Source organism: Hippopotamus amphibius, chromosome 1 (genome assembly GCF_030028045.1).
Source record: "Hippopotamus amphibius kiboko isolate mHipAmp2 chromosome 1, mHipAmp2.hap2, whole genome shotgun sequence".
Classification (NCBI taxonomy): domain Eukaryota; kingdom Metazoa; phylum Chordata; class Mammalia; order Artiodactyla; family Hippopotamidae; genus Hippopotamus; species Hippopotamus amphibius.
The window spans coordinates 116,014,532-116,026,981 of record NC_080186.1 but is presented as its reverse complement, the minus strand read 5'-3'; the positions used below and the strand labels follow the sequence as shown (position 1 = coordinate 116,026,981).

Below are 12,450 nucleotides of genomic sequence, written 5' to 3'. Positions count from 1 at the left end.
CCAGGGTTGGATCACAGGTCTTCTGACCTCACAGCGATTTTCAGTCAGCTGAAGTGCCTGCATCACTGGGTCGCTTCCCAGCGGTGGTTACGTTAATGACAAGATTCGGAAGCTGGTTCAGGTGGTCTCCACCTCTTGCACCGGTCCCCCGCCTCCCCTTCCTCTTTCCTCCCTGGCATGCAGGCACTCTCTTTCCCGCCAAGCCTGTCCACCGTTCTTCCTCTAAGAGACCCTAACTGATCCCTCTCCCCTACACTGCCAACAACAGATGCATTTTTATTAGACATTAAACCTTATAAAGCACCTCTATATACAGTTTTCACAATACTCTATGAAGAAAGCTCATTGTATTATTAATGTTATAGATGAGAAAATCATGTTTCTGATAGTGGCTGAATCCAGAATCCAGAAAGGAGGGCCCACCCAAGTCTCTTAAATCTGTAATGGCTCATTGCCAGGCACCCTAAATGGCTGGGGGGGGGGTGGATTGTTCTTTAAAAGGAGGGGAGACTTCCTTGTACCCTCAAATCACCCCATGTACACAACTCCTCCAGGTGAGGCAGGCCCTGAGAAGCTATGTGGAATGATGACTCTGTAGTGCCCGCTCCCACCTGTAGCACCCCAGCCTGGCCACAGGACTGTCGCCTGATCGATCGTGAGTCCTGCATCTGCTCTCTCAACCTCAACAGACCACGTTGTATTGAAATCAGGAAGCCAGGTTCTGCATCTTGCCTCTCCAGGGAGCAGACACCTGAGAGCAGGTGTGTGCCCATAATTCCATCAGGGAGGGGAGGACATAGGCAAGAGTCATTTCTGAAGGTGAGTCAAAGCTTGAGAAACCCCAGCCCCACCCTGCAGACAAACAATGGGGTGACCTGGCAGCAGAGACCTGACACTGGGAGGGGAACTCTGCCAAAGACAATGCTAATCTAACTCTCCATCTAGACACATCTTCATGAGGGCACTTTTGTCTCTGGGCTTTCAGGGGAAAGAAGGGTTGTTGATGGCTCTATCTGGAGACACGTGGGACATAGTTATCATGTTATTTCCAAGAATGAAACAAAGTAAAACAAAAAGGAGAGCTCTGGGTTACTCATGAGAGGCTTTTAGGAAGGGAGGGCTGTCCTTGCAGAGAGGACAGTGCAGGTTTGGGGCTGCCAGTATTCCTGTACTTTAGCTGCTAATTCAGTAAAATGAAAAGTTAAAACTGAGAAAATTGCATCTTATTTTAAAAATCATAATCATGTGGTATTTGCTTTATCTTAATTTCTGTTTGATACTTTAACCAGCAGTCCTGGCTTAGAACATTTCGCCTTTGAGTTAACCTCCACTAATTACTTAACAATCTGTAAACAAACACTTGAGAAGATGCTACTTAAAGAGAACTTGTGACCCTTTCTTTTCTAAATGTGGGAAATCCATTTGCAACATGAATCATTTCCCCCTCTAATTTATCCACTTACAAATAAGATGCTCAGATCCTAATGTGATATATTCTGCATCATAGTATTAAAAGCAGTCCCATGGAGAGAGAAGAGTGAGAGGATGAGTCTCCAGAAAAATGTAATTAGTTAGTCTCCTCCCTCCACCCCTTGTCCCTCTATGTCATGTTTCTAGAAGACCCTCCACAGTCCTAGGAGTTATATAAGTGGGGAAATAAAGTCCTGGACCTGGTGAGAGGTTCGTTCAAATGGAACACCATGGACTCACCTGTGGAAGTTGAAGACTGGCTATGGTTGGGGGTGGGGTGAGTGACCAAAACATCCATCTCTGGGAAGAGTGCCCATGTCGGCCTGTTGGGAGTCAGTGGTGCTGAAGCACTAGTCACCCTCTTCTTGGACGTGACATAGTGTCCTTAGAGACACAGGGAAGGAGCCAGTGGAGTAAAGAAATAACTCTACTGATACTTGCCTCTTACTACCTGTGAGATGTTGGGCACATCCCTTAACTTGTTTGGGCCTCAACTTTGTTCTCCAAGATGAGGTGATTGGCTAAGATTCTGTAAACATATGATTAGGTCTGGGAAGGCAACCGTGTTTCATCCCTTTGAAATCAATAGTGAATTTAGAGGACTGAGGTTGAGTTCCAGAAAGAGTGTGGATATTGATTAGAGATGTCTGCTATGAGAGGCAGAAGTGGCCACATGTGCAGGCAGTCACATCCCCAGCTTAGCCTAAAGCAGATAGTGTTATATTAGGATTTATGAGTGAGAATAACTGAGACACTTGAAGAAGGAGAAAGATAAGAACTGTTTAAAAATCCTGCACAAGGTGACACCACCTAGAATTCCCATCTGAGCTCCTACCTTTCCTTAACACAGCTGTTAAGGGCATTGCTGTTCCCAAAACTCACCTCATGCTTTCTTGCCTCAAACCACTTGATCTGTGATGTCACTCTACTCTCAAACATCCCAGTGAAATTCAAGATAATCTCTAAGAACCATTTAAAATGTTGCTGAAATTGAGCAGGACCCTGCTGGGCCCTCCCGTGTCCCCAGTTTCTTGTTTGCAGAAAAAGGCTTTAGTCTTCCAAGGGCCTCTCCTGAGTCACAAAAGCCTGACTCAAGAATTAATTATTGAAAGGATGTACACATGTAGTGAAAAAAGTAGCAGTTGGGCCAGAAGAACTGGTTACAATTTACACAGTAAATCAGTCATACAGTAGTCACAGAATCTTTAGTTCCTCCCTGAAGTACATAGATAACGATATCTGAGACACATTCCTGAGTTGTTTTGCAGGTACTGTCACTGCCACCAGAGGGAAAAAGCTAACTGCATGATGACCAGACTGTAGCTATGACATCTATGGTTTGCACAATTCCAGGAACTGGCCTCAAGAAAATGGGAAAAAAATTGAAGATTAACTGTACTTAAAACAATCAAGATGACACTGACCAAACCAGTTTCAAGGTGATTGTCGGAGCCAACTGTGATTTTCTGCCTGTAGCCCTCACCTGCACATCCTTGACACTTTCCTTTGTTTTTATTTAATTAATTATTAATTTTTTAGTCCAAATAATTTATTGGCATATTAACTCTTGAAAAAGAAGCCAGGTTTGTCTTTCAAGCAAGCCCAACATTTCTTTTATATTTTATATAGACTGCTTCAAGCTCTTATATATTTCTAACAAAGATAGCTGGCTTTGGATCATCAATCAAAATTTCAAAATCTTTTGAAAGGGTCTAGTAGGATTTATTTCCTTAAAAATATACTCTATCTTTTGACCATAGTTCTTCACAATATCAAAATAAGAAAAATTTAAAATATAATCATCTCATGTAGAAACTCTAATATAAACAGAACCTACTGATCTTCCTATGGGTAACAGAAATAAATGACAGAGACTCTGAAAATCTGGATGTTGCAACACACTATTGCTCCTAATGCTAATATTGGGCTAATTCCGTTCAATGAAAATAATTTTAATGACTACTTCCTAGACCCTGCTCACTCATTTCCTCTGTAGTCACTAGAAATTTGGCTTCTACTCCTACCAATCTGCCAACCTACAGAGAAAAGACAGGAGATTTCCTTTGAAGGCTCTTGCCCTCTGGTCAGCACCTGGGAGACGGTTTTTGGGATGCTAGTCTACCATCTTCCCAGGTTGCCGGCTTTCTGAATAAAGCATCTTTCTTTTTCCACCAAGCCTTGTTTCTCAAACATTGACTTTTGAGTGACGAGAAGGCCAGTTTGAGCTCAGTTTCCGCTCCAGTTGGTGACATTACTTTCTCCATGACCTCTGTCCTCATTCTCTCCCCAAAGAAGTGTTTTCCTGGTCTGCTCAACCTCCACAGCTTGTTTTATTTATAACTATTTGGAGCACTTTTCATCTAATATTTTACTTGAGATATATATATATATATATATATATATAAAATAAAATGTATGTTATTTATTTATCTTAGCATCCAATGTAAGTTCCTTGATGGTGGAAGCAGTTTCACCCTCATCATATATTCAGGTGTTTATTATATACCCCCCATGCTAGCCAAGCACATCTTATGACCACTTCATAAATATAAAAAAACAGGTGAAGGCATAAATGAAAGGGTGAATGATTTTTAAATGAATGAGTTGACGTGAATGACAAACACAAGGTTAGACATTTTGGCTTTACAGTTAGAACCAATGAAGTGCCAAGGTTCTTTTTGGATTAATCCATCTTTCCAAATTCAGGTTGATGCTTGACCTTGCTAAATAGGTCTCTCTGTTTATCCCAACCACATGCATTGTCTTTATATTCCCTCAAACTTGAAGGTCAATGCTGAAATCATCCATTACTGTAAGAGACCTGGATGAATGTGTGTGTATATGTGGTAGGGGGGTGGTGCTTCTTTATACCCAAACAAACTGTGAGCTTCCTAAAAGCAGGAAAGATGTTCAGGACAGAACTTACAGTTGGTAAAAATTGGTACTGGGATAGACTAGCTAATTGGTGAGTGGGTGGTGCAATTACTAAAGGATGCAGTTGAATGAGTGACTCAGTGAGTGAGTAGAAGATGGAGAGAGTGTGTAAATAAATGTATAAATAAGAAATGAGCTGGCAAACTAGCTGATTGACTGGCTAGTTCATTGAACAACTGACTAGCTGTCTGGTTGAGTGGCTAACCAACTGATTTACTGACTGGCTGACCGGTTGGCCAGCTACCTGATGGCAGATTTTCAAAATCAGATCTTGGTATAGTATAGCAAAGGAGGCTTTCTTGGGAACATGGAACTAACGGCACAAAACAAAAGAGGATGCTCTGTATAGGAGCCCCTAAGGAGTGTGTCCTATGAACTGGACAACCATTTCTTAGTTTTCTTTCTTTCTTTTAGGAGTTCTCTGTGATTTCCATTCCTGGTCAACTGAGCTCAGTGGATGTAACTTCAAGTGAAGACTGAAAAGTCAGAGGCAGCCATGGTGGGACAGTGGCTCTCTTCCTGTAAGGAGGTAGTTGGGACAAGAGGACATTTACCCACTGGGGAGGCTGATTGTTTTCTGGGCCTTGGGCCCTCGGGGTGAGGATTTGGGGCTCAGATTGTCTCTCAGGTCAGAGAAAGGGGCCTCTGTGATGGTGGCTGAGATAGGGAACCAAATCAAACAGACAAATTAGCAGATCCTGCAAGCTGGGCCAATTTGTCTGGTTGATGCCCTGCTCTCTGACCATAGAGACCTTCCTTGGGAAAGTGATCGCAGAGGCAGCAAGTACGGGCTGCCTGACCCAGCCTCAGCCAGTGTCTGGTGATGACCGAAACCCCCAGCTTGGACCAAGGCTCACAAGTGCTGTGCTGTGATAGGCCCTGTGTATACTCAGCTGACTAACATACAAATACACCAACCACCACAGCCACATCCCTCCTGACCTGGATGAGATGGGAAGGGATAGGCAATACCTTGTATCCATCGTAATCAAGCCACTCCATGACCACACCCTTCAGCGATTCCCCACAGGCCTCAGGATAAAGTCCAAGGTCGCTGACATGGGTGAAAAGGCCCTTCGTTCTCTGACCCTTCTCTGAGAGGCTTCTAATCTCCTCTCTCTCCAGCCATCCCACCTTCCTCTCTCTCTCTGCACAAATACTCTGCTGTTCCAGCCATAAGCTATGATAACTATTTTTTAATTTAATTTTTTAAATTCAATTTTATTTTTTTAAGTTTAATTTTTGTTTTATATTAAAGTATAGTTGATTTACAATGTTGTGCTAAGTTCAGGTGTACAGCTAAGTGATTCAGTTATACATATACATATATCCATTCTTTTTTCAGATTCTTTTCCCATGTAGGTAATTACAGAACATGATGACTATTTACAGGTTTTTTTTGAAAAATAATATTCTGTCTTTTCACTCTTCCTCTGCCAGCAAGCCACTCCCTCTGCCAGGAGTGCCTGTCCCTAATCTGTGCCTGACTAATCTCAGAACTTCAGAAACTAGTTCACTTCTTCCCTGAACACCCCTATTCTGTGTTACCCAGCCAGGATTTGGTGCCTGTGTTTGTTCAGAAAGCTCTTGTCCTGGTGCCTATTCTGCTCTTTTGGACTTGAATTTCCTCTGGTCCATCCCTTTGCAAACTGTGAGCTCCCACAGGGCAGAAATAACATTCCCTACTCTCCTTTGACTCCTACAGAGTGTCTTGTCCATGATAGACATACAAGGAAAGTGTGTTCAAACAAACCAAATATGTGGTCAGTCTGGAGAATACATGAAAGTGGCTTTTCTCAATGTGTGGCTGTGAGAGGACACATTCTCTTACAACCTCTGTCTGATGCAGTGGAGCCCAGTTTCCTCCCCATAGCTGGGGCTCTCCCTTCCTGGTGCTTTTTGTCCTTCTACGCTGGCCCATGTCAAACACGCCTTCTTTGGGCTTCATGTTCAGCCTGTGTTTTTCTTCCTTGCTGGATTGTGAGCAGTAACCTATCTTTCTCAAGCTTGGTTCCTCTTTCTACTCAGGGCCTTGGCAGACTTTTGCATACAAGAGTACTTAATGAGGGTTGGCTGGATTTTCTAGGGCACTACTCAAGTTAAAAAAAAAAAAAAAAAAAGACAACACTGGAATCAATAATTCCAAAGGGCAGATATCCAAGAATCTCTTTTCACAGGTAAGGTAGACTGTGCTATGTTCATAAGTGTTTTGCTGCCTGTGCCCCTTTCCCCAGGGAGTATCCTCCCCTGCCTCATTGATGATGGTAGCCCTGGCCATGTGACTTGCGCTGCCTATAAAATGTAAATCTTAAGAGCCGTGTTCAGTACACTCTGTTCCCTCTCTGCCATGAGGACTGACCATGTTGCAGATTGAGGCTGCTCTGTAGGCCTGCATCCTGAAGTCAAATTGAGGTGTGGCAGGGCTGCAGCTGACCCTCAGAGGACATATAAGCTGGGCAAGCAATAAACCCTTGTTGTTTTAAGGCACTGAATATTTGGGGCGCCTTAGTTACTGCAGCATGACTTAGCCTATCCTGACTGATAAATGGGGACATGCAAGAATGAACATCTTTCTTCCAAGGAGATTGCTGTCCTAGTTCTGTTTGACTTTGCCCAGAGGGAAAGTACATACTTTCCAGTGTATGCTAAGTAGTAGCTGAGACAGTGACTCAGGTGTGTGTGTACGTGCCATGCATGTGATGTGTGTGGATATACGTGCTCATGCTTGAGAATAGGGGACTGCACACGGGGTGGGATGCAGGAGGAGAGGGGAGGGGAAAGGGAATGGAGGAGCCAGCCTGGGCTTACACACTACACAGCATGGAACATCTGCTTGTGAGCAGCTGATCTTTTCCTACAAATGACTTTCTGTCTGCGGTTGGGAAGCTAAATAAACCTGTTCCTCACTTTAGCCACAGGACCATGTGCCAAACCACATCATACATCAGCCCCAGACATTTAGGGCAGAGTGCCACCTGCTGGGACTTCCAAGTCAGTGCAACTATTTCCAATTTTAGCAGAGATCCTCCCTCAGAAGGCTAGTTCAGACTCAGATGCCAAGGTGACCCCGGTGAGCCCTTCACTTCATTTTACAGGCAGAGAAACTAAGGACCTCAGCCAGTATGTTGTCCTCTGATGGCCTCTCAAACTGGGCCACACTGCCCCTAGAGGGAGGGACCAGTTACTTCTCTATTGGAGCCAGTGCAGTTCCAAGTTTCCCTTGCTGGTTAAAGATAGCAGTGGGTTTTGAAATAGACAGACTGATTTGGGTCAGTGCATGGAGTGGGGAAGAGGCAAGGACTCTGTGTGGTTCAGGAAAGCCAACCTGGATGGAAGGTTCCTTGCAAAGGTTTCCATTTACTGAATAGTGACTACGTAAAATGCAAGAATCTCTCTGTCTTTATCTACAATTCCTGCCGGAAAAGCACTATGATGTCCTTTTAGCAAATGAAGAAACTGAAATCTAGAGAGGTTAAGTAACTTGCCCCGAGTCAAGTAGATGGTTAATGGTTAGGTCGGAATTCAGACCCATGTCAGTTTAGTTCTAGGACTGAACTCTGCATTGCATCACACCGTCTTGCCTCCAAACTATAGACTCTCCATGCCTCTTGACTGCATCCTTCCTACACAGGGCTTGTGGATAGATAGGGTTCAGGATGCACTGGCCACTTGGCATGGTTCTTTCAGGGAATCCATAGACTACAGAATGAGAGCTTGCTAAGCAGACACCCAGTGTGTGCAGGGAGCAAGCCTTGACTGTAGAAGGCCCCAATTGCGTGTGAAACTACTGCCTCAGAACCCCATGCAAGTCCTTCCGGAATGCAGCTTATATTTATGGAAGATCTATCAATACCTAGCCCTGGGTTTGATGAAAAAGCAGGCAGTGAGTAGGGCAGGAGGACAAGTGACTAGGTGATTACAACAGAGCATGATAATCTCCAGCCCAGCTAAGAGGAGCATTCGAGGGAAGCTGTAGGATGTTTAAATCCCCTCTGGGGTTCACAAAAGGCTTCTGGACAAGGTGATATCTGAGCATAGACCCCTGCCACCTTTTTCCTTTAAGAATCACTACCCCAACAACCCACTTTTTCAAAAGATCAGAGAAGAAGTTATGAAGCACAGGTCTAGCTGTGGAAAGCCTCCAAGTGCTGGAGTGTGCCCCTGGGTTGTGAGGATATAGCGGCCTCCGGCCCAATATAGAGGTAGAAGGAGTTTGTAATCAGCTGAAATCTGAGATGCATGTGCTCCTTTGTTGGTACCTGCAGGCATCCTGAGTACATGTCTGGCCTTTCTTACCTCTTTACAAGGTTGCTGGTTCCTGCTCTCTGATTCTGTCTTTTCTACTTTCCCTCATTCCATGGCACCCATCCTGCAACCACAAGTCACCAGCCTCTGGGATAGCAAAGCCAACGTTATTCTATGAACTACCCCCAGTCTGTTCTAAGGAGTGTTAAAATAAGCATCTTTAGAGACAAGACTCTGATTTTTAACTTTCCCTCCCATGAGACATGATGGGAGACCAGTAGGAAACCTTACAAAGATTATGAGAGCTGGTGGCATTTTCCTGGCTTCCCACAAAGAGAATAGCATGCTTGCATGCATGTATACAACACACACACACACACACACACACACACACACACTTTGCAGGGAGCCAAGGCACAAAGTCCCCATCCTAACCTAGTCTCATGCAGAGAGTGGAATAAGGATATTCAATGAAGACTTGAATAGAATGTGGCTGACTGCTATCAATCTGATTTAAAAAAACCACAAGCTGATCTCTTACCCTCTCCCAACAGAGATGCTCTAGCTCTGTGCACATGTGTCTTGCCATTCACTCTATTTCTTCAAGGCCATTATGATCAAAAAAAGAGGGCTCCTGGCCACTTTCACAGCGGCCAGAATGGAATGTCTCAGCATTCCAAGTTTTCAATCAGACATCACCTGGAGTTCTCTCTACCAAGCACTGTACCAATGCAAATGAAAACAATGCAGCCCCTTCTTGCCCTGGAAAAGTTTTCAGCTCAGCCTTCAGGGGAGAGTAGAATTAGCCAAAAGGATGAGCTTGTATCAAAGACAGACATATTTGCATCCCAGCTCTTCAGCTACCAGCTGTATGGATGTGGGCAAAGTTTGTTACCTCCTTGGAACTGCTTTTGCTCATTTACAATATAGGAATTTTTCTTTTATGGTAGTAATGAATACTATATAGGATAACAGTGTTAAAATCCTAGTTTGGTACCTTGCTTATAGTAGTAAAGCTCCCTGCTTTTAAATATAAACATATACATATTTTTATTTATTTATATATCTAATATTTAATTTAAATATAATTAGAGATTGGTTCAAGATGGTGAAGTAGAAAGATGTGCACTCGCTCCTTCTTGGAGAGCACCAGGATCACAACTAACTGCTGGACAATCATCAATGTGAGGACACTGGAAATCAACAATGGGGACGCCCCAAACCCAAAGACAAAGGAGAAGCCACAATGAAATGGTAGGAAGGGTGCAATCACGATAAAATGAAATCCTGTAACCACTGAGTGGGTGACTCACAAACTGGAGAACAATTATATCACAGAAGTCTACACACTGGAGTGAGGGTTCTAAGCCTCAAGCTAGGCTTCCCATCCTGGGGGTCCAGCAATGGGAGGAGGAATCCCCAGAGAATCAGACTTTGAAGGCCAGTGGGATTTGATTACAGGACTTTGACAGGACTGTGGGAAACAGAGACTCCACTTTTGCTGGGCACACACAAAGCAGTGTGCACACCAGAACCCAGGAGGAAGGAGCAGTGACCCCATAGGAGACTGAACCAGACTTACCTGCTGGTGTTGGAGGGTTGTCTGCAGAGGTGGGGAAGCTGTGGCTCACTATGGGGACAAGGACACTGGAAGCAGAAGTTCTGGGAAGTACTTATTGGCATGAGCTCTCCCGGAATCTTCCATTAGCCCCACCAAAGAGGCTGTAGGCTCCTGTGCTGGGTTGCTTCAGGCCAAGCAACCAACAGGGAGGGAATTCAGCCCCACACATCAGCAGACAAGTGGCTTAAAGTTTTACTGAGCTCTGCCCACATGAGCAACAGCAAGCTCTACTCACCACCAGTCCCTCCTATCAGGAAGCTTGCACAAGCCTCTTAGATAGCCTCATCCACCAGAGGGCAGACAGCAGAAGCAAGAAGAATTAATCCTGCAGCCTGCAGAATGAAAACCGCAATCACAGAAAGTTAGACAAACTGAAAAGGAAGAGGACAATGTACCAGGTGAAGGGACAAGATAAAACCCTAGAAAAACAACTAAATGAAGTGGAGATAGGCAACATTACACAAAAAGAATTCCGAATAATGATAGTGAAGATCATCCAGGACCTCGGAAAAAGAATGGAGGCAAAGATCGAGAATGTTTAACAAACACCTAGAATAATTAAAGAACAAACAGCTGAAATGAAAAATACACTAGAAGGAATCAATAGCAGAAGAACTGAGGCAGAACGGGTAAGTGAGGAAGAACCGATAAGTGACCTGGAAGACAGAAAAGTGGAAATCACTGCTGCAGAACAGAAAAAAGAAACAAGAGAAATGAAGACAGCCTAAAGACCTCTGTGACAACATTAAATGCACCAACATTTGCATTATAGGGGTCCCAGAAAGAGAAGAGAGAAAGGACCTGAGATAATATTTGAAGATACTATAGTTGAAAACTTCCCTAACATGGGGAAAGAAATAGCTGCCCAAGTCCAGGAAGTACAGAGAGTCCCAGGCAGGATAAATCCAAGGAAAAACACTTGGAGACACACAGTAATCAAACTGACAAAGATTAAAGACAAAGAAAAATTATTAAAAGCAACAAGGGAAAAATGACAAATAAAATACAAAGGAACTCCCATAAGGTTAGCAGTTGATCTCTCAGCAGAAACTTTGCAAGCCAGAAGGGAGTGGCATGATATATTTAAAGTGATGAAAGGGAAGAATCTACAACCAAGAATATTCTGCCCAGCAAGGATCTCATTCAGATTAGATGGAGAAATCAAAAGTGTTACAGACAAGCAAAAGCTAAGAGAATTCGGCACCACCCAAACAGCACAACACCAATTGCTAAAGGAAATTCTATAAGTGGGAAACACAAGAAAAAAGGACCTACAAAAACAAACCCCAAACATTAAGAAAATGGTAATAGGAACATACATATAGATAATCACCTTAAATGTGAATTGATAAAATGCTCCAACCAAAAGACATAGATTGGCTGAATACCAGCTACAAAAACAAGATGCATATATATGCTGTCTATGAGAGACCCATTTCAGAACTAGGGACACATACAGACTGAAAGTGAAGGGATGGAAAAAGATATTCCATGCAAATGGAAGTCAAAAGAAAGCTGGAGTAGCAATACTCATATCAGACAAAATAAAGAATGTTGCAAGAGACAAGGAAGGACAATACATGATGATCAAGGGATTAACCCAAGAATAAGATGTAACAATTATAAAAATAATGCACCTAACATAGGGGCACCTCAATACATAAGGCAAATGCTAACAATATAAAAGAGGAAATTGACAGTAACAAAATAATAGTGGGGGACTTTAACACCTCACTTACACCAATGGGCAGATCATCCAGACAGAAAATTAATAAGGAAATACAAGATTTAAATGGCAAAATAGACCAGATAGATTTAATTGATATTTATATGACATTCTATCCAAAAAACAGATTACACTTTCTTCTCAAGTGCACATGGAACATTCACCAGGATACATCACATCTTGGGTCACATATTGAGCCTCAGTAAATTTAAGAAAATTGAAATCATACCAAGCATTTTTCCCAATCACAACACTATGAGATTAGAAATAAATTACAGGAAAAAAAACCATAAAAAAAAAAAACAAACACATGGAGGCTAAACAATACACTACTAAATAACCAAGAGATCACTGAAGAAATCAAAGAGGAAATCAAAAAATACCTGGAGACAAATGTCAATGAAAATAAAATGATCCAAAACCTATGGGGTGGAATAAAATCATTTCTAAGAGG

General features: G+C 43.0%; 1 protein-coding gene across 5 annotated transcripts in view; it reads right to left on the bottom strand.

Annotated features, from left to right (window-relative positions):
* The window catches only part of SPRR4 (small proline rich protein 4), a 31,385-nt gene that overhangs the window by 4,175 nt on the left and 14,760 nt on the right, over positions 1 to 12,450 (bottom strand). For 3 of the 5 annotated variants that reach the window (XM_057724221.1, XM_057724253.1, XM_057724226.1), the window contains exon 1: positions 1,711 to 1,931. The exons of 1 other annotated variant lie outside the window; for it this stretch is intronic. In XM_057724221.1, the coding sequence (XP_057580204.1) occupies positions 1,711 to 1,768 (58 nt within the window). In that variant the 5' untranslated portion in view covers positions 1,769 to 1,931. Of the gene's footprint in view, positions 1 to 1,710; positions 1,932 to 10,231; positions 10,424 to 12,450 lie in introns of those variants that run through there. One more of the 5 variants, XM_057724246.1, reaches the window with a different exon arrangement.